Source organism: Mustela nigripes, chromosome 10 (assembly GCF_022355385.1).
Source record: "Mustela nigripes isolate SB6536 chromosome 10, MUSNIG.SB6536, whole genome shotgun sequence".
Taxonomy (NCBI): Eukaryota; Metazoa; Chordata; class Mammalia; order Carnivora; family Mustelidae; genus Mustela; species Mustela nigripes.
In genome coordinates this window covers 20,193,225-20,215,627 of record NC_081566.1, presented here as the reverse complement: position 1 = coordinate 20,215,627, position 22,403 = coordinate 20,193,225, and the positions used below count along the sequence as shown (strand labels likewise).

Below are 22,403 nucleotides of genomic sequence, written 5' to 3'. Positions count from 1 at the left end.
TATAAAATAGAAATTACGGCCAACCAGGCTCAGATTAAAAAACTGATGAGAGATCTCAGCCTATAACTTACGAAGAGAGAGAGAGAGAGAGAGAAGCTAAGAGAATGTCAGTCAGTTTTGTAATTTAGGTTAATTTTGTTTCAGATTTTAGAGAAGAATTGTACCATTAAATGTGAAACTTCTAAAGCACTATTTCTTAGGTGCCTTCAGTATAATTCATTATGACCTCATAATTTTGTAATATTTTCCAACATATTTGAAACTTCAGGGACAGCATATTTTAATACTGGAATTAAACTGAGAAAGAAGTTTGTTTCAAAATAATTTTCACTTTACTTGCTTCCAACATTAATTTGTTATTATAGTAGTTACAGAAATCTCTACCCAGGGGATTGATGACCTGCTCTACGAAATGGACATTACGCAAGCATGGTAGAGACCTATCTTAAAAGTACATCCTTTTCCTCTCCAAGACAACTTTATCCACAACCCTCCGTGTCCTGAGTAATGAAGCTTAGCCGTTCATTCGATGAGTGGAAGAGGTGGAGAAAAAGAAAAACATATATGAGTCCTCCCCCCAATAAATCTCAATCCTACTGCACGCCTTTTCCTTCACAGTTAACCATTTTAAGACGCTAATAACTTTACCATATTTCCCCCTGGAGTGTTCCCTATCAAGATTAAAAAAGGGCTTATTCAGGAACAAACAGGATACAGGAGTGATGGAGTGGCTTCCAGGCAAGCTATAAATAGCAACATTATTTTCAAGAAATCTTGTGCCGGTGTGTAAGTTATAGCTGAAACAGGCAGTGCAGATTTTATTACAATGGTGTCACCAAAATTCACTGTTATATGAGAAATGCAATCTTACCAAGTTTTCTTGGTTCCTGGCTGCTATTTTCTGCTCCTCTTCTGCCCCATTTTTCATGTACTTGACCTCTTCCACCGGTTTGATCCTATACTCGTCTGAGCACCAAAAAGAGAAAAGACATTTTATAACTTTTTCACAACAGTAGAAAAGTGTCACTGAGAAAAGCCCCCAGGAGCGTAATTTGTCAGAGCCCTTTCCCTGCAGCCTTCGATGTGGTTCATTTGAAACAATCCGGAAGATGCTTAACCAGCCTCTTTCTAGAAGGTGCTCTCCTCTGCCCATTGGAAAGAGCCCGGCACCATGAAGGCAGCTAATGAACATGGCATTGCTTGGTCCCTTCATAGAGAGCAAAGGGCAGCAGAGGAAACAGAAGTTATTCTGCCTTTAAAGACTATCTGGAACTGGCACATAACAGGGCACTTCACATAATGGTCTAAGGAAGTTTCTTCTCCATGAGAACATTAGTTCAAAATGCCTGTGGCAGTAACTTTCAGCAAGACACACAAACCTTAATTTCCCTCTTTTGCAAAAACGAAATATTGCTTAAGACTAAAGAGTTTAAGAAGAATAAATGAAACAAGATGGGATTGGGAGGGAGACAAACCATAAGTGACTCTTAATCTCACAAAACAAACTGAGGGTTGCTGGGGGGAGGGGGGTTGGGAGAAGGAAGGTGGGGTTATGGACATTGGGTGACACATGGACACATGGTATGTGCTTTGGTGAGTGCTGTGAAGTGTGTAAACCTGGCGATTCACAGACCTGTACCCCTGGGGATAAAAATATATGTTTATAAAAAATAAATTAAAAAAGAAAAAAGACTAAAGAGTTTAACTGACCAAAAAATAGATACCAAAAATAGGGGACTGAAATTTTCCTACTTGTGATCCCCATATTAAATATGGAGCAGTCTGCAATCACTTCATACACTACACACATGTGTGCATATGTGCATGCACACGTGCACACACACACACACACACACACTTTAATCTCTGTACAGTCAGAGGCATAGGAAGAGCCACAGAATTTAAGGGAGCTCATAGGTATATCACTGCAGACTGGAGAGGTTGTGGGCCTGTAGGTAATGGGATCTCAACTTCCCAACAGCCAGAGAGAGAGAGTACAATAAATCTCAGTCTCGTATATAGCACAGGACAAACTCTGGAGAACATACAGCTACAGCTCTTCTCCAGGGCAGCAGTCTGGGAATGACGATGATGCTTCTGTCGGATTCCCGTCAACAGGAAAAGACTTGGGAACCCTAAGGTCCAAATAGGTGTGACTTCGAGTCATCTCTAATTTGTTGGAAAAATCACAGAAATTGTGCAAGTGGAAAATGCCACGGTTGCCTAGCATAGGCATGGAATAGTGCCCATGATGGTCGACCTGAAAGACAGACGTTTATCGCCAAGGGAGTCTGCATTTCAGTCCAGGAAGTTGTAATGTAATAACCGTCAACACACTACCTCCTTCCCCCAAGAGGTTTGCTAAAGTAACATTTCCCCAAGTAATTGTACTGTTCAAATATTTCTCAAAATGATCATCCTTAGGAAAGTAGTATGTTTGCTTGTATCTGAATAAAGATTCTGTGGTCATGGCTAAGCCAATTATTTTATTCCACCTGACAATTCAAGGTAGTTATTGATTCTGCTTCTTTCTGAAGAAATTAGGAAGACCAGTGTGAGGTTACAGTAATGAGCCCTTCAGGAATACGCAGTCCTAAATGCCTAAATGTATTAACTAGTTAATCGGTGAGCTCTGATCCACAGTCACAACACAGAAGAATTTCACATTCCAATTTGGCTTCCAGAGGAAAAAAATGAAAGTAAATGAACAAAATGGACACATTTAATTAAGGATTACTTACTCAGAAGTTAGAAAAGCACTTGTTAATTAAAAAAAAAAAAAAAGACATCGACAAATTATGCCTCCAATATAATTACACAGAGATAAAAATAAAGGTTAAAAAGAAAAAAAGCTAGAGATGAGCCTCCCTAACTTCAATTTGGGGCGTTAATATTTATAAACCATGGTTCACTTGGATAAATACTAACATTTCACTGGACTGAACTGTGATCTTAATTACTTCTGGTCTCTATTTACATATAAATTATACAGACACGCACATAGCTTTTAAACCTAATTTCAATGGATTTCTATGACTGTCTGTAGGATGCTACCCCTCAGGTGATAGCACAAGGAAAGCACAACATTTTAGGACCTAAGCAGAACTTCTGAAAGATGGTACTTTGCCCACCGCATGGCCACGGGTCTGTCCCGGAGAAGATCGACCCTTGCCCTGCCCCTTCCCCTCACCCACTAAGCCACGGCCCCCAGGCCACACTCTCTGGGCCGTCCAGCAACATTCCGTCTTCATTTGCTTTTTTACCCTCCAGGGAACGTAACTGAATTGAAAGTAGTAGACAACCTATTAATATTTTCCTAATATATTTCTTCAACGAAATGGGAAACCTGCTGGCGACATGACTTTCAAAGCAGCATTATCCCAAATACAGGCTTTTTTTTTTTTTAAACATCAAGGCAGAATCATCATCAATTCAGAAAGAGGACAGGTTTTAGCGTGTCATTAACAACCACGGCTGGCTGGCCGATGCGGAACACAAAGAAAGAAAAAACAAACAGCCACGACTACAAAGCCAGACCTATCATTATTACTTACACAACACACTGCACAAAATCCATTGTGGTATAAAAGAACAACAAAAAAGCCAGCAAGACCCTTCAATAAACCACAATTTGTACAAAGCAAATACTTTAAAAAAAAAAAAAAAGGTCTGTTACATTTCTCAGAGGCTGGGAATGAAGCTGTCCATCTGGAAACAGACAACTCATCAACAAACGTGTCACACATTTCCATGGCGATGCAGCCGTCGGGAACAGCACTTGCCAGCAAGCCTCAGCGCCGACGGATGGAGCGTTTCGGGTTCTGACAGTGCACCAGCCAGGCAAAAATCCCGTTTTCCTTTGTTTAAGGCACAGGGGAGTCAGTGTAGGACTCTGGGCCACCTTCATCTAAGCCCCACACTGGAGGCAATTAGCACAGCCACCGGTAGAAGCCAGAATGTCCTGGCATCAGACAATATGCCAACTTGATTAAGAGGAGGAAAAGGCAGGACCATCTTCCTCTGGCTCCCTCACACCTGTTCACAATTTTTCTTTTCTTCCTGTTGATCTTGTCAGGTGGCCTATTAAAATGCACGTCAGGAACAGGAGGCTGACACCCCGTTCCGAACCTGTTCCCCCTTCTCTCTATGTAAACAGTCGCAAGCTGTGCTAGTCAAAATAATTCTGGGGTAAAAGCAATGCACTGGTGATATTTTTAGCATTATATTCCCCATCCTACATCAGAGAGGGGCCGGATTGTTTTTGCGATGGCTCTGGCATGAAGATACCGTTTCCCACCAAATCTGTGGGCTTCATTTTGATGTACAGTTCATATATATATATATATATATATATATTGTGTGTGTGTGTATTTGTATGTGTATACAGTATTAGAGCTTTTAGAGCTAGGAAGGGATCAGCCGGCGGTACATGCTTTAGGCAGTATGGACTCATCCCATTTTCTGGATCCTGTCAATTCTTCCGTCATCAACAACTCACTGGCCCTATCCTAATTCTCCCAAGTTTTGCCATAAGTTTTACCTTTATAATCAAGCCAACGGGCTTTCAGATGAGGCTGTTAGATGGAGAGAAGTGCTGGAGTGAGTTTATAATGCCAGAATTATTAAAAAAAAAAAAAGTTAAGTTTTCACAGATGTATACATTAGATGGGGAAGGAAGAAAGCCAGAATGCCTTATATGCTATTCTCTCTAGCAAGAAGGGATCTTACAGTTGTTTGCTAAAATGGTGAAATTTGCATCTGCTTTCATACCTTCTTGCCCAGTCTTCTTTTGATCAATGACACAAATGTGGTAATAAATTTGTTTTCCAGGACTGTTCCAATTTCAAAAATTCTGTGTTAATGTCCGTGTTAACGTCCTCACATTAAGAATGTCCAACATCTGGGCATCTTAACTGAACGCTCTGGATTGCCTCTTTATCCAGAATCTGCATGAAGATTCTCTGGTAGACAATTATGATATGCTCGGGAGAACATGAGAGCTTGGGAAAGATATTGCAAGAAGTATTTATAAACATAAGCCACTGGAAAGAAAACAACTATACTAACCTTACGGCAGACACTTGTTCCTCTGGGGTTCCTCCCATTGAATAGCCTATCTCCCAAACTAACTAAATTTGAGCCTTAAAATCCCAGTACAACTTCAAATTCTTGCTTAGGATCTTTATTTCCTTACTTGGTAGGTTTTTTCAAGAAGCAAGTATTCATAATGGCTAAAAGCTTGGCTTCTAGAGCCGGAATGCCTAGCCATACAACCCTGGGCAAGTTACTCATCCTTTCTGTGCCCTGATTTCTTCATTGGTAAATTGGGAATATCTACAGTACCTAATCTCACACACAGAGTCACATGAATTAATACATGAAGACAGTGCCTTGTCTATAGTAAATACTCCATATATGTTAGCTGCTGCTTTCGAAAGCTCTGCTGGTTCTGCAGGGAATATTATTCCTAACGTACAAAATCCATCAAGATACAAAAAGAAAAGGTATAATATAAACATCACTAATTAATTAAACCAAAAATTGTGACCTAACTGCATTAACAAATGAAGAGAGAGGAAATGAGAAGGGGATTTATGATCCATTTATCATCCATAATAAGGCTTCAGTGTTTTTTCAGCCATGCACCTGTATTACTTTAATCAAAATACTAACTAAAGTACCATATTACTTCAGTTAGAATAATTTTGAAAGAATAATAAACAACTTCTATGACTGAGAAAAGAAAAGTGATCATTATTTAAGTGAAAACAGGGGTACAACAAAATGGCACCTCTCTATCTTCCCTTATGTCCTCATTCAACAGTTGCCATTGGCACCCCCCTGGCATAGCCTACCTTGAGGGCCAAGAGCAACAAGTGAGATCCCAACTAAAAACAGGCAGAATGACTGTTTTCCAGCCAGAAGAGTAGAGGCGGCTCTACAAACAAGCAACTGTAGACAAAGAGGCAAGACTCTCTGAAACTACAAACCAAAGATGGATCTGTGGGTCAAGTGCCGTGGGAAGACATGTCTTCTCACTTCGGGAGACTCCAGCTCACCCGCGGCACCTGCTTCCACTGGTTCCACTCAACAAACATCATGTACCGTCCGCTGGGTGCTAAGCCCTGGTCTTTCTCAGGTGTTCATCAGGCGTAGTGGACTACGCCTGTGTTGTTACTCAAACTGTCTGGCACACAGAAGGTGTTTAATAAAGTCTTCTTTAAAAAAGAGAGAAAAAAGCAGAGAGCTGACTTTAGTTCATACATGAATAACTATTTCCCTTAATCAGTGAATGCTTCAGTCCTGTTTGTCTCAGGGTTACATTTTTTTTTTCCTGCTAGATTTTCCAAGGAAGAAAAAGCATCTCTAAATGAAAAGAAAAAAAAAATCCCCTTCTTTGCATTTTTTTTTGCATCCAATTGCAATGGGTGTGAAACTGCTTTCAAGTCCATTTTTGGTTTATGGATGTCCTCAATGTGACATTGAGGGTGTCACATAAAACAGCGCCTTGTCTATAGTAAGTACTCAATATATGTTAGCTAAATATTTGTTATTATATGTTAGCACATTGCTAAAAATGTACCTGAACTATACAGGCACATCACAGACGTAATGTGGATTCAGTTCCAGACCACTGCCATAAAGCAAATATGTAATAAAGTCAGTCAAATAAATGTTTCGGTTCCCCACGAAGATATAGAGATTGTTTATACTATATGATAGTCTATTAAGTACACAATAGCATTAGGTCTAAAAAATCCAATGTACATACCTTAAACTTAGAAATACTTTATTGCTACCTGTAACACTTTCTGCTGGGTTCATGGGGTAGAGTGGAAGCAACACAATTTTTCAATATTAGAAACAATTAAGGAGGAATAAGTTTAGATCATTTGCCAAAACAGCAATCAATATATTTCCTGCAATTTGACTTCAAGGGCCCTACCATAAAGAAACTGTATCCCAAAGATTACAGGCGATGTCCATATTTGGGTGGAGGTCAAGGAAGTCCAACCAAAAGAACTGGATTGACTAAATGTGACAAATCAGGACTGAACAAACGTTCTTTGTAAAAGGGCTCCTTTGGAGATTATGATTTTGACTTTGGAGGCACTATGTGATTGGCAGTGGAAGGAATTACATGTAAAATTCCTAAAATATGTATTGACGTTTGAAAAATAATAAATAAAAATACTTCATTGCTAAAAAATGCTCATCATCATCTGGAGCTTTTAGCAAATCAGAATCTTTTTATGAGTGGAACTCGATGTTGATGGCTGCTGACTGATCGGGGTGGTGGCTGCTGAACTCTGGGTTAGCTTAGGCAATTTCTTAAAGTAAGACAGCAGAGAAGACTGCCACCTCAAAAGCAACGTCCTTTCATGAACAATTTCTCTGTAGCATGCAATGCTGCTTGACAGCATTTTATACACAAGTAGAACTTCTTTCAAAATCAGAGTCAATCCTCTCCAACACTGCTGTTGTCAACTAAAGCTATGTAATATTCTATCTATCCACACATCTACCCAACCATCCATCTGTCTATGTATTTATCTATCCAACCATCCATCCACCTATGTGTCTATCTAATCATCCATCCATCCAGCTACATATCTATCCATCCATCCATCCATCCATCCATCCATCCATCCATGTATAAATGTATCTATCCATCCATCCATCCATGTATATATGTGTCTATCTATCCATCCATCCACCCTTCCTCCCATCTATGTATCTATGTACCAGTCTATGAATCCATCCATCCATCCATCTATCTTTTGTTGTCATTTCAACAGGCTTCACAGCATCTTCACCAGGAGGAGATTCCATCTCAGGAAAACACTGCTCATTCATAGTAAGCAGCTCCTTAGCCACTCAACTTTGATCATGAGATTGTAGTAATTCAGTCCCATCGTAAGGCTCCATTTCGAATTTTAGTTCTCTTGCTATTTCACCACATCTGCAGTCACTTCCTCCTCTGAAGTCTTAAGCCCCTTTCTAAGTCATCCATGAGGACTGCAATCACTTTTTCCGAAATCCTGTTCCTGTTGGCATTTAGACCTCTTCCATGAATCACATAGGCTCTTAATGGCATCTAGAATGGAGAATCCTTTCCGGAAGGCTTTCAGCTTACTTTTTCCAGATCAGAAAACCCATCTCTCTATGGGAGTTACAGCCCTATGAAATGTATTCCTTAAGTGATAAGACTTGAAAGTCAAAATTATTCCTTGATCCACAGACTGCAGAATGGATGTGTTAGCTGACATTAAAAACAACATTCGTCTCATTTTATGTCTCCACTAGAGCTCCTGGGTGAGCAAGTATAACGTCAATGAGTGCTAATATTTTGAAAACAAAAACAAAAACTTTTTTTTTCTGAGCAGATCTCAATAATGGGCTTAAAATAGTAAACATGTTATAAACAGATGTGCTTGTCATCCAAGATTTGTTGTTTCATTTCTAGAGCATGGGCTGAGTATATTTAGCATAGTTCTTAAGAGCCAGGGATTTTCGGAATGTGAAATGAGCACTGGCTTCAACTTCAAGTCACCAGCTGCATGAGTCCCTAACAAGAGTCAGCCTGTCCCTGGAAGCTTTGAAGGCAGGAACTGACTTCTCCTCTCTAGCTATGAACGTGCTAGCTGGCACCCAGAAGGCTGTCACATCTACACTGGAAATCTGTTGTATCGTGTAGCCACCTTCATTGATTATCACAGCTAGATCTTCTGGATAACTTGGTACAGCTTCACCATCAGCGCCTGTGGCTTCCTCCTGCACTTTTGTTATGAAGATGGCTTCTCTCCTTATGCCTCACATCATGAACTAACTTCTGCTAGCTTCCAACTTTTCTTCTGCAGCTTCCTCAGTCTTCATAGAATGGAAGAGAGTTAGGGTCTTGCTCTGGATTAAGCTTTGGCTTAAGGGAATGCTGTGGCTGCTTGGATCTTCTATGCAAACCACTCCAACTTCCTCCATCACAACAGTAAGGCTGCTACACTTATCATTTGTGTGTTCCCGGAGTACAGCACTTTTAATTCCCTTCAAGAACCTTTCCTTTGCATTCACGATGTGGCTATTTGGTGCAAGAGGCCTGGCTTCCAGCCTATCTTGTCTCTTGACGTGCCTTCCTCCTAAGCTTAAGCACTTTCAGTGTTTGATTTCAAGTGAGAAACCTGTGACTCTTCCTTACACTCAAAGACTTGGAGGGCAGTTGGGATATCCACTGCCCCAATTTCAATATTGTGTCTCAGGGGCTAGGGAGGCCCAGGGATGGGGAGGGACGTGGGGGATATCCCCCACTGATGGCTGGTCAATAAAGCACTCAGAATACACACAGCATTTACCGATGACATCCCCATCGTACATGGGTGTGGCCTGTGGTGCCCCAAACAATGACAAATAGTAGCATCGAGATCACTGATCACATATCATCATGACAAACATAATAACGATGAGGTTTGAAATATTCCAAGAATTACCAGAATGTGACCCAGAGACACAAAGTGAGCAAATGCTATTGGAAAATGGTGCCAACAGACTTGCTGGAGGCAGGGTTGCCACAGACCTTTGATTTGTTAAAAAAAAAAAAAAATCTGCAAAGTGCAAAGTGCAATAAAGCACAATAAAATGAAATGAAGCATGCTTGTATCTCACTGGGCTCTGCTTCTGAACTTGCCTCACCCCTCCTGTCATCCTCTTCTTACAACATATTTTGTGTTTCTTATTTTTGCAGCAGTGGGTCGGGGCCTGATATCTGCTGGTTGAATAGAATTTTCACTGCAGAGCAGAGAAGAGTGAAAACTTTGATGACTTCAGCATAGCTAACCCTCCTGCACTTCTAAACCCTCCCCCTCTTGAGAGCTCGTACTGGGTGTATCTAAGAAGCTGCTGTGTGCTAGGTTCTGTGACAAGCAATGCAGGGGTTACGGATGTAGCTGGAAGTGCCAAGGAGAACTGGCTGTCTGGAGGGGAAGGTTCATGCTCTCAGCGCCCCTGTCCTATCCTATCCGAAGCACATTCCTCAGCACGCACAGACTGACCCCATTCCACTCGGCCATTCCTCACCAGGGCTGATTCTAAATCTGGAACAATCTTAGGCAAGCCAGAGACCGGGTTGAAGGTGCTCATAGACCATTATCCATTCTCTGAGTCAGGCAGTTCCTTAGTGATAATTACTGTACCTTGCTTGTAGAAAGTGATTTTGCCCTCTCCAATGTAATTATTATTAAGCAATTTCTAGGGTAATTATAAACTGCCCATTCTAAATGTTTTGAACATTTCAAAACAAGGCTTTGGTACATTTAATAGAAAACACTCTCAGTTCTTTTCAAATCCACCTAATAAAGGGAAAGTGATTTCAAATTAAGATTGTTTGACACATTATGTGCTAATGATCTAAAAATAGGAGTTGTTCAAAAGTAACAAGCAAGAAAATTACATGTTTAGGCTTTATATGTGTGAGAATAGACATGGAGAGGTCTGGCCCTGGAGGGTTCTACTAGGGGAAGTAGGAATATTGTACATATTTGTACATATCTCCCATGATTTCAAAATCCCCACACGTTAATGTCACAAAGAGCAATTCTCCTAGGCCTACTGTATCCTCATTCTCTAGTGAAACCTAATGCTTGCTTGTATTTGAAAACCAGAGAGAAAAGGCCTTGGGGGTGCTGATTCCATTTAGTCTGGCTTCAGTGGTGTAAAACTCATTTCAGCACCCTTGTCCATAAAGGGTACTATCCTTTCCAAAAATAGGCAACGAATTGAAGGGTGGAAGTGGTACCTAGTTTTTATTTTAGTTTGAGGACACCAAGCATTTTTCCATGTGTTGATATCAGTCATTTGTACTTCCGTCTATGCGAAGCATCACTTTGTATCTGTTGCCCTTTTTTTCTTATTGGAGTTATATTGTTTTTCTTACTGACTGCTATGAGCTCTTTGAAAACTAAACCTATTTAGGACACACTTCTGGACTAAAACGGTCTGGGCAAAAACACCCTTGATTTCAGTTTGGACATGGGAAAGTGGAAGGAACTAGTGGCTTTCTGTCTTGGAGTCAAGTGTGGGGGTATCCTGTGCTGCTCTTCTGTGTTTCTTTCCTTCAGCATATTTACTGGGCACCTACGATCTGCCAGAGAATATACTGTTCAGTCCTGGGCATTATGTCTAGGAGGAGAAAGCGTCCCTGTTCTGAAGAGCGCACAGCCTCTTCTGGAGGAGTGGGTGAGGAAGACACAGGAAAATAGGAAAGGAAGGACACAGTCTCTATAGCTATGTATGGGGTGGTTGTGATAAAAGGGAGATAAAAGGGTGAGACCCGCTAAGAAAGGCTGGGGAGAGCCTTGGAGGAGGTGACATATCTCAGTGGAGTCCTGAGGAACACTAGTGTCGGGAAGAAGGACAAGTTCAGGCAACAGGCCGGTGAGTACAGAGGCCCAGTGAGGCAAATGGGAACTACAAGCAATTCAATATGGCCGACATGAAGCATTCCAGGGGGGGCACAATAATGGTAAGAGCTGATAGGACCAGTCCAGGAAGACCTGATATGCAAGTCCCACTGAAGAGTCAGCCTCTATTCTGAATTGAATGGTGGTAGACTCGCTGCCCCAGTGCCCAGCACTGAGGCCACCAGGTCAACTATCTGTCCTTTGGACTGTCCTTAACCACCTCTTCTGAAGAGTCTCCAACCACTGTAATCCAAGGCTTTCTGCCTCTCTCTGAAAGAAGCTGCAGCAAAGGAAGAATGAATGTACATCTTGAAATGGGCCAGTTGGTAGAGGAAGGTTAGGAAGAACACAAAAGTAAGACAGGGAAAGAGCCAGAGAGAGAATTCATAGAGAGTTTTAAGACAGTGGAGTCTTTATCTTGGATTCAGCTGATGGGTGCTGGTGGGGCACTGGTGAGGCATCAGTGGGGCACCCCATATGCCAGAATGTTTCCTGTCTCCCCCAACAGGTATGTCTTCAACTGGAGACGGGAAAGTATCGTAACACTAAGAATAGGGAGTGGTTGAGATGGGGGATGTATAATCTCTCCTAGGGGCAAAAAAGAATGCCACTGACTCCGATGCCAGTTCTTTCTCCTTCAACAGGACAACAGATCACTCCAGATGGAGCACTGGTTTCAAAAGGCCTTTCTCTTCCAGACCTGCCTTTGTGACTTCCCAGCTGCGTGCCATGGAAGCAGGGCACCTCTCTTAGTGGACTATGTGTGCTGGGATGTGTGCATGGGGTGCTTGTGGTCCCGTAGCATTCTTAGGTCTTGTCCATGTCTTCGAGAGGACAGGATGAGGGGCGCCCACTGCTGCAAGGATGAGAGGTGCTAAAGCTTCTCTCACTATAGCACCTTTAATGATTAACACTCGACCTACACGCCCCATTCCCGAATCATATAATCATTTCAGAGGCCAGACAACACATTTCCCTCATTCATTTGGGGTTCATTACTCAGTGACCAGGAACTATTATCCAGTCTTTAAGGGCCCCTGGACATTCATCTCCTGACAAGTTCCCACAAAGACACACAACCAGATCCAAATCGAGCCCGGATTCCTTTATGAATGCGTGCGCACACTGAGGTTTTCAAATGGGGGGGGGGGTAATTTCTACACCATCCAGTAATAATTCCCAATCAAGAAATAAAATGAGTGGTCGAGGAAGATCCAGAGCCGCTTTCAGAAAAGAGGGCATGCGTGGCTGTTCTGACAACAATTTATCAAGTTTCTCAAGAGCCCTGCTGGGACTTTTCCCTAGTACTGGTTCTCCACCCACCGTGGCCGCAGGGACTCTTGAAAAGTTGGAATTCCTCTCTGCTCTTCTCCACCAGCCTCCTGTTATCTTAGATTAACATTCGTGATAAAAGTCTGCCCAGTCACCTAGGCTCTGTTCTGCAGACTTAATCCTCATGTCAGCTCTAAGAGGCAGGAATCATGCCCCCTTTCTGCAGATGCAGAGATCAGCCTTTGATTGGCTGGTCTAGTGGGAACGCTGGTGCAGATCCAGGTTAGTCTGAGCTGGGGGCCATGTTCTTAACCACCAAGCCAGTTATTTATTTATTTATTTTTTAAACCACAAAGCACAGTACATAATTATTTACTTAATTATTTAAATATTTAAATAAATTTAATTAAAAATTAAATCACTAAATAATTATTCACAGTAAATGTTATTTGGGGAGACAATATAGGCATAAAGTATGAATGGGTTCAGACAGAACTTGGATAAATGTGTAAATCACAGAGATATGAATAAAAGTTACAAAGACATCTAACCTTGGAAAGTAACATCAGGGAAAATGCTAGCCCCTCCCTTGTCAGGTCTCTGGAAGCTTTATCAGTGGAAGATAGCATCCCTGTGCTCTTAAAGTTAGGAACTAATATGCCATCCAAAGTAAGAGGTACATGAAACCTTTGTGAAAATGGCGATTTGACCACCACTGTACTTAACAGCGGAAAACTGAGCTTTTCTCCAACATGTAATTACTGCAATGTCTTCACAAAAACTTGTGTTTTGAGAGATAACTTAATGTTAAGGCTTCTGCTATACTACTACAACTCTGATATGTGGTCATTAAGACCAAGGAATAAATCAAGGACCTCTTCCGTCACTGCAGTAAGACAGAGGAGGCGGGGGAGGGGGCAGGAGAGGGGAAAAAAGAGAAGACGAGGCGGAGGAGGAGGGTTAGAGAAGAGGAAAGGAGAGCTGCCATTTACAGAGCCCTCTGGTGTTCCAGATCCAGCTCTGAAAACCTGACATACGACAGCCCATTCCATACTCCAAGGGCTCCAGGAAGTAGAGTCATCAATGTCTCTATCATACTCAAAAGGAAACTGAGGACAGAGCAATCATTCACCTAGCTGAACGACATAGTGAGTGGTGGGATGGGCCCAGGTCTTGAACCCAGCCGGTGTGACTCACACCCATGCTCTCATTCAACTCTCCCACAAATGTATAGTAAAGTGAATTTCTGAGAAAAAGAGAAATTCTTTTTGTATAGAGAACTGTTACAAGTTTCCACACTGCGTACTCTGTATCTGAATGGAAGATTCAGGCACCCTTAAGATAAGCCTTTTCAAGTCAGTCATTAAGAACTGTATTATCATAAAATAAGGCTGAAAGTAACAGGAACGGTAAACTGTTAGGGTAAACTACAAGGTAGTAACAAATACTTCTCAAGAGGTAACGAACAGAGCAGCTCACATGCCCTCCGCTGTTTATGCAGTTGATAAAATTCCACTGGTCTCAAAAGGACCTGAAATGTGAGTTGTTTTTCTAGGGCTGGCAGTCACTTTCTGCTGATTCATTTGCAGTCAGCTCCTCACAACGTCCAAGATCAATGGTCGTGAATTTGCACAATGGCTCTGCAGGATGAGGAATTCCAACGACCATTCCAGAAACTCTCCCATTTAATGGGTGCCGGCCACAGCCAGCTAAACCACTGAACAATTTGTCCGGTGGCTCTGTGTGTGTGTGTGTGTGTGTGTGTGTGTGTGTACGCATGCGTGGGTGTGTGTAAGGAAGAAGTGCATTTTAATGTCCATTCGACTTCATTCCTTTCGTTGGGTTCCGACTTACATGGATTTCTGTTAAGGAAAAGATTCCCAGATAATAACGAGCACAGAAAGCAGTGATAGCATTTGGGCCTCCAGCACCCCACTGCCGAGCTGCCTTACTGAGGAACTGCCCGAGGCCAGACCTGCTTGTGTGCTTCTGGGCTGCAGTCCGGGGAAGGGGTGAGGAGGTTGGTGTGAGAGCGGCAGCAGGCCCGTTCACACCACAAGGGGGAGGGTTGATAAGAGAATTGTTAAGGCCAGGCACAGGAAGGCTCCGGGGGCGGCTGGAGGGGAGAGTTTTGTGGAAGATGAGACAGGGAAAGAGGGAGATTTCCTGAGGGAGTAAACGGGAGACAGACAAAGTCACCCGAGAGCTAGAGACTTATGGCTGTAGACTTCAGGATGCTGTGCTGTGGTTCATGAATGGGAATGCCTTGTGACTTTCTGAGATTATTCAGTAAAAACGTAACTTGCTTTTCAATGATCTTTAATGTTTCTTTTAATACGTCTCTGGATGGAAGCTGGCGTTCAGGGGCCTGACTCAGTCTGGCTTAGACAACCATGAGTGGCAGCAGAATCATGAACAAGAACAGAAGGAGCCTGGATAGAGTCATTTCCAGTTAAAGTCGTTCCCAAGTTTGTAAGCACTGCCACTGCATTTTGAAAATGGAAAGCTAAAATACACTGTGTGATAAAATAGTGTAGCCTCTCTACTTCGGAAAAATACTCATGACCTGTCTTTCACGGCAACGATCTCATGAAAGCAATGCACACACTCATGGAGAAAGGCTGTGCAGTGTTTAGCGAGGGCGCTCGAACACGCACAGAAGGGACACAAGGGCTCTAGCGCCTCTCCTCTTTGACAAGTCTGTAGATCTCTTCTCGCAAGAGCTTCATTCACATAAAACAAAAGATCATTTTCAGTTGCTATGAATCGCCAAGTTATCTTCCTCTCAGAGAGGAAAGTGGGCTCTGACAGCTTGAGGAGTGATGTGCCTGGGTGAGGGGCACAGCATGCTCGAGGACAGTGCAATGGCAAGCGGCGCAGCGTGTAAGATCACACCGTCTTCCGCAGCCCGTTTCGTTGGCATGAGCCTGTTTTAGTAACCCGTTCTGCTCAACGGGTTTGTGAAAGACAGTGGGCGTTTTGATTATTTATCTTTCGGGGAGAGGGGATGACGATTCATTCATAAGGGCATCAGAGGGGTTCAATTAAATTCAAATCGACTGACTTGAGTGACAGTGGCCAGGCAGTCTCTTGTAGTGAGAACCCAAGGACCAGAACTGATGGAGAGATGGTCCTCAGGGACTCTCACCCACCATCTACACGTAAGCTATCTAAATGTGTATCAGGGGGCACCTGGGTGGCTCAGTGGGTTAAGCCTCTGCCTTCAGCTCAGGTCATGATCCCAGAGTCCTGGGATCGAGCCCCACATCGGGCTCTCTGCTCAGCAGAAAGCCTGCTTTCCCCCTCTTCTCTGTCTGCCTCTCTGCCTACTTGTGATCTCTGTCTGCCAAATAAATAAATAAAATCTTTAAAAATAAAAAAACAGATGTGTATTAGGATCGCAAAACTTCTTAAAGCTGACATTCCATTTTGGCTCCTCAAGAGGGATGTACAGAAGCAAACAAGACAAAACACAACAAAAAACCCTGCTGTATCATCTGATACATGTCAGAATGGCAATTATCAAAAAGACAAAAAATAGCAAGTGTTGATGAGTCTGGAGGAAAAAAGAGAACCCTCGTGCACTGTGGGTGGAAATGTTAATTGGTGCGGCCACTATGAAAAGCAGTATGGCGGTTCCTGAAAAAATAAAAAAATTAGAACTCTCATATGATCTAGAACTCCCACTTCTGTGTGTATATCTAAAGGAAAGGAAATCAGAATCCTGAAGAGCTATCTGTACTCCCGTGTTCACTGCAGCACTATTCACAAGAGCCAAGGTACCACTTTCAGTCATAAGATAAAGAAGTTCTGGGGATATACGGTACAGAATGGTGACTATAGTTAACAATGCTGTATTATATACTTGACAGTTGCTAAGGGAGTAAATCTTAAGTGCTCTCACCACATACACAAAAAAACAGTAATTATGTGAGGTCACAGACAGACATGTTAACTGACCTTATTGTCTTAACCACTTTCCAATACACATGTGTACCAAATCATCAGGTTGTAAGCCTTCAATTTATACAATGCTACAAGTCAATTACACATAAATAATGCCAAGAAAAAACGTGACCAAAAAAAAAACCTGTGTAATTTCTAAGACTTTGGATGACTTAACTCAGACATTTTTAACGTAGGGAAGTATGAAAGGCCCACACATTTTTATACACACACAAAGGAGAATTTGGGAGGCCAGCTCACAGAGAGGCACAAAATAGCCATAGGTTTTTGGCACGTTCGTACCCCTTTCTTTCAGCTAGCTTTCTGAGATGTTGCTTGGACTCAAAGGCCTAAGTTTGGTAAAATCTCAGAGTTCAAAGATTTTCAAGTAATAATGTAAGACCTGGACGTGGTTCAAGGTTTGTTTTACTTTGGGTCACATCTGAAGCAGCACGCGTAGTTCAAAGAGGCCTTGCAGCCAATCAAGGAGTAATTATGGCTCCATGGCCTTTCACACCTCCACCACGGCAGTTTCCAGAAACAACCTCAATCACCATCTGGGACATCTGTTCCCTATGGAATGAGCCACATCCCCCACTCTAAGGTGGGTTTTGGGTCTTGAAATCTGTCCTAGACTAGGACTTCGGCTCTCCCCTTACCTTGGGGACAAGCTAGAGGTTATTCACTTGTTTTCTCAGGATGCCCTCTGGGTAGCTCTGACCTTGGCTGACCAAATCTACTTTAATCATCCCTCTCTTACCTCCTCCCTTTTCTACCCCATCCAGTTGGCCATCTAATTTCTTCTTCCACTTCCGATCAACTTCTCCTCTCTCCACAACCTGCGTGGAGTTCAAATCAAGCCCCCTTCTCCCCCAAGACCAACTTTCTGCAAAGAGTGACATTTACACATTTACCACATCTTTTCAAAGTTGACTTTTTTCTTCTGGAAGATTCTGATGAGCACAAAAGAGTAACTTTTGTGGAGTACCTCGAAGCATAGGGATGCGGTTACAAGGTGATGGAGGTGGTGGGAGGCTGGGCAGGACGAGGAGGGAGGTACTGATAGCATTCGTTCCTTAAAAGGTAACAGTGCAAACGGGAAAAGAGATCCCAATGGAAAATTATCTGGGGGTTTGGTATGTTTTATTTGTGTGTATCTGTTTTATTTGTGTGTATCTGTTTTCATGCCTCATAGGATGCTGCTCCTATTCTGGGGAGATGGGAAAGATAACTGAATGGGGATGGCAGATATATCTGAGGCAAACAGAACAGGAACATGGACCACAGCTCAGAGCAGGGGAAGAAGAAGCTAGAGCTCAGAGTTCCGCGAGGAACAAAGAGGGCAGGAATAAGGGTCAGCGCTGGGGGCCAGGGAAAGAGCGGCAATCAAGGGAAGGGAGGGGAGAGCAGACACTGCCTCCTGAGGGACCTGTAGCCTTTAACCCACTTGCTAAAAATGAAAAAAAAACAAGTCATGTCTGAAGATCACAATTAGGCTGACTGAAATGAAACATGCTGGTTTCTATCAGAGCCGATGAAATAAATGCTCAAGAGAAGAAGCAACTCATCCTAGAGCTTTCAGAGTCCTGAAGTGACTCTCTTTACCTGGGCCATGGCCCACACCTATGTACGGCCAAGCACCGTCACCACAGAACCGAACCCGGGGCATTTTATCCCTTACAGACCCTATCTTGCAAAAGTCTTTACTTGTACAATACCATGTTGCTAAGTCTCAGAACAGTCTTTGCTTCAGAACCTATAAACCTTGCCTTGCTTGAACCACTTACGGGGCCTCTACTGTACATAATACCCCCCAGCACTCCCGCTCCCTCACTGAGAAACCTGCAGATGAGACGAGCTCTAATAAAGACCACATTTCATCATCCCCTGAATGTACCCGGAATGTGCCCACATCACCACCTCCACTGACACCTCCCCCAGGCCCCACCACCGTCCCCTCCTGCCTGACCCCGCCTCTAACCATCGCCTGCTTCCTCCTTGCCCTGTACAGTCTATGCCCAGCACGGCAGCCAGATTAAGCCTTTAGATTAAACCCAAAACCGGACTATATTACGCCCTAACTCCCTCAGTCACAGAGTGAGGTGATCAGCCATCACGCTCCTGGCAAGAAGACCTCACTCAGGCTTTTTCCTGGAACCCTCCCCCAGGCTCCCTCGCAGGGATTTGGCCCTACTGTTCCTCTGCCTCAACCACTTTGTTCCTGGGTGTTCTTGTGGCTTTTGCTCCCTTACTGCAGATCTCTGCTCAAAAGGTCAACGACTCAGACAAACCTTCTCTGACCTATGCATTTAAAGTAGCTATCTGTCACTCTGTGTCCCTTTATTTTTTCATTGCACGTATCCCCATCTGACCGGGTATTATCTGTCTCTCTGCTTAGTGTCTGTCACTCCCTAAGATGGGAGCCAAATGAGGGTGGTTACTGGCTCACGACATGTTACATCCCCTAGGAAAAGCCAGTTTATAGCAATGGATCAATAAATATCTCTGAAATGAGTAACTGATTTTCAGAGTTCCATCGGAGTTAAAAGCATATTGTTTTTCATTTCAACACTTGGGAATTGAGCAATCACATTAGGGGAAACAGCCAAAGAACAAAGGAGGAAAGCCATGGTCAAAACTCAAGGTCTAGGGGCACCCGGCGGCTCAGTTGTTGAGTGGCTGCCTTTGGATCGGGTCATGATCCCAAGGCCCTGGGATTGAGCCCTGCATCGGGCTCCCTGCTCCATGGGAAGCCTGCTTCTCCCTCTGCCTGCCACTCCCCCTTCCTGTGTTCCCTCTCTTGCTGTGTCTGTCTGTCCAACAAATACATAAAATCTTTAAAAAAAAAAAAAAAAAAACTCAAGGTGTAAACACTTTTTTTTAAAAAGAAGATTTATTTATTTATTTAAGAGAGAGCACAAGTGAGGGCAGGGGCAGGGGGAGAGGGAGAAGCAGACTCCCCACTAAGCAGGGAGCCCTTTTACAGGGCTCATCCCTGGGATCATGACCTGCGCTGAAGGCAGACGCTTAACCGACTGAGCCACCCAGGTGCCCCAAGGTCTAAACACATTTAAATTAAAAAAAGAAAAGTTCTTGAGTAAGAGAAGGCAACCAGATGTAAAGCAGTCAAGAAAAATGCCAAAATGCTGATGCAACATTAAACGTAAAACACTATTTCACATATCATTGGATGATATCTTCTTTGGTCAAGGATCAAAGTCAACAGTGTCATTTATACAGTGAAGCAGGGTACGTGCAGCGAGAAGGGAATTTAAACGCAATTCAGCTTGTTGTGCATGTGGTTTCCAAAATGGAAATGAAACTTAATCCAAAGAGAGATGTGTACCAGTATGGCCTTGTCTCACAATTTGAAAACTTCATCAGTTTCATAGATTGCTATTACAGTGCTCTGGTTTTTCCATTTGCCCTTTCTCTTCTGACTTGCAGTCTTAATAGCCATGCACACAGCTTTTGAACTATGTTTTAAATGAAAATGTAAGTATCGGGGCGCCTGGGTGGCTTAGTGGGTTAAAGCCTCTGCCTTTGTTTTGGCTCAGGTCATGATCTCAGGGTCCTGGGATCGAGACTTCGGGCTCTCTGCTCAGCAGGGAGCCTGCTTCCCTTCCTCTCTCTCTGCCTGCCTCTCTGCCTACTTGTGATCTCTGTCAAATAAATAAATAAAATCTTAAAAAAAAAAAGAAAAGAAAATGTAAATATCATTTACATAGTAATGTAAGCATGGACTATGATTTCTGAGGAAGTGAACTGCGCACATCGCGTCCCACACAGCCTCCCTCTTCACCCATTCCTTTCCCCAGCAATGGCCTTTCTAGCTAAGAAACTTTATGCCACCTTTTAAAAACCATGAAAGACCATTTTTGAAATGTACTGTTAATTATGTTAGTGGAATATTATTTATGTATATATTTAATATTATGGCCACGAGACTTTTATCTCTTTTTTTTAAGATTTTTAAAATTTATTTGTCAGAGAGAGAGAGCACAAGCAGGGGGAGCAGCAGGCCGAGGGAGAAGCAGACTCCCTGTTGAGCAGGGCACCTGGTACAGGACTTGATACCAGGACTCTGGGATCATGACCCAAGCCCAAAGCAGTTGCTTAATTAACCAACTAAGTCCAGGAGTCCCGAGACTTTTATCTCTTTGTTTTCCTTTAGAATTTGGCTTTGGTGAGTTTTGACTCTCTCTTACCCTTTTAAAATCCAGCAGAAGCAACAGAGTCCTATGTAAGTTAATAAACAAAACCATCCTCTGAAAGTGACCAGCTTACAGTAGAATAGTCTTTGCCAAAGTCAGCAACCTGGGAAATTAAATATTCTGTTTGCCTAAATTTTATTTCAGACTATCTTCTATCAAATATTTCATTATTCCTTTCAAATAACAGAACCCATGGATGTCAACCACTACTTCCAACAACACTTGAAAACGGAAAGTCAGCAGCATGAGTGTCACACTGACTAGCAGCTCCACAACATCAACACAAGCCAGTATCTCTGGATGAAAGATCAACAGAAAACCAGCCCGCCAGGATGAAACAGGACAGTACCCCACACTTCCACCTTCTCACCTTCTAGCTCACAGGAAGGCCTTGAAGCTACAGAAGATAATCATGTGTCTAATTTTTCAGAAGAAAAAAAAAATGATATCACAAGGTAATCAACACCTTGGCCAACTTGGGACCATAAAGCTGGTAGCTGTGAACACTACCAGCCTCACTGTTTTTCTTTAAAAAAAAAAAAACAGCATCAAAAAAAAATGTCATGTATAATCTTTTCAATGACCCACGGCTTAAGAGAAACCAAGAGCACAGAGTTGCGTGACCATAATCTGGGGAGCTGGTAGGGTGGAACCTTTGAGCATTAGTTCAGCACGCCTACAGGATCACCTAAGTTCAACACACTCACTCCCAAGACGGAGAAAGAAGCTCACAGGTCACCTTGTAGCCATTACTCTGCAGCAGAATCCAAACGCACCCGAGGTCCCCTGCCACTAAGTCAGCAGCCCCTCTCAGCATTGGGCTTTACTCATCTGCAGCCCCTTGTTTTGTTTCTTTGTTTTTTTTAATGAAGCCTTACGCAGTGTGACGCCCACTACGCTCTCTAGGAGAAGCTGCGACTGTGAAGAATTACAGTAGAAAACCTGATAGGAACTGAGAATGCACATCGGGTCAGGATGGCTCCACTTCAAGCTGGTCATCGGTCAACTCTCACCTCATCCTGCTCATTTCTCTTCTGTTTTTTAAACTAGCAGTCTGTCTGTCTGTCTATCTATCTATCTTTCATCTATCTATCTATCATCTATCTATCTATCTATTTATCTATCAGAAAGTGAAAGAGAAACTACCAGCAGGGAAGAGGGGCAGAGAGAGCAGGCGGGGGGGGGGGGGGGGGGTCTTTTTTTTTTTTTTTTTAAGATTTTATTTATTTATTTGACAGACAGAGATCACAAGTAGGCAGAGAGGCAGGCTGGTGGGGGTGGGGAAGCAGGTTCCCCGATGAGCAGAGAGCCCGATGTGGGGCTCGATCCTAGGACCCTGGGATCATGAGCTAAGTCGAAGGCAAAGGCTTAATCACACTGAGCCACCCAGGCACCCAGAAAGAGAGAATCTTAAGCAGACTCCATGCTGAGTGTGGAGCCTGATGTAGGGCTCGACCTCACAACCCTAAGATCATGACCTGAGCGGAAGTTAAGAGTCATGTGTTGAATTGACTGAGCCACC

General features: G+C 43.0%; 1 protein-coding gene across 1 annotated transcript in view; it reads right to left on the bottom strand.

Moving 5' to 3' along the window:
• Positions 1–22,403, bottom strand: part of C10H1orf21 (chromosome 10 C1orf21 homolog) — a 227,892-nt gene that overhangs the window by 113,034 nt on the left and 92,455 nt on the right. Inside the window, exon 3 of the mRNA XM_059412763.1 lies at positions 872–966. Within this exon, the coding sequence (XP_059268746.1) occupies positions 872–966 (95 nt within the window). The remainder of the gene's footprint in view (positions 1–871; positions 967–22,403) is intronic.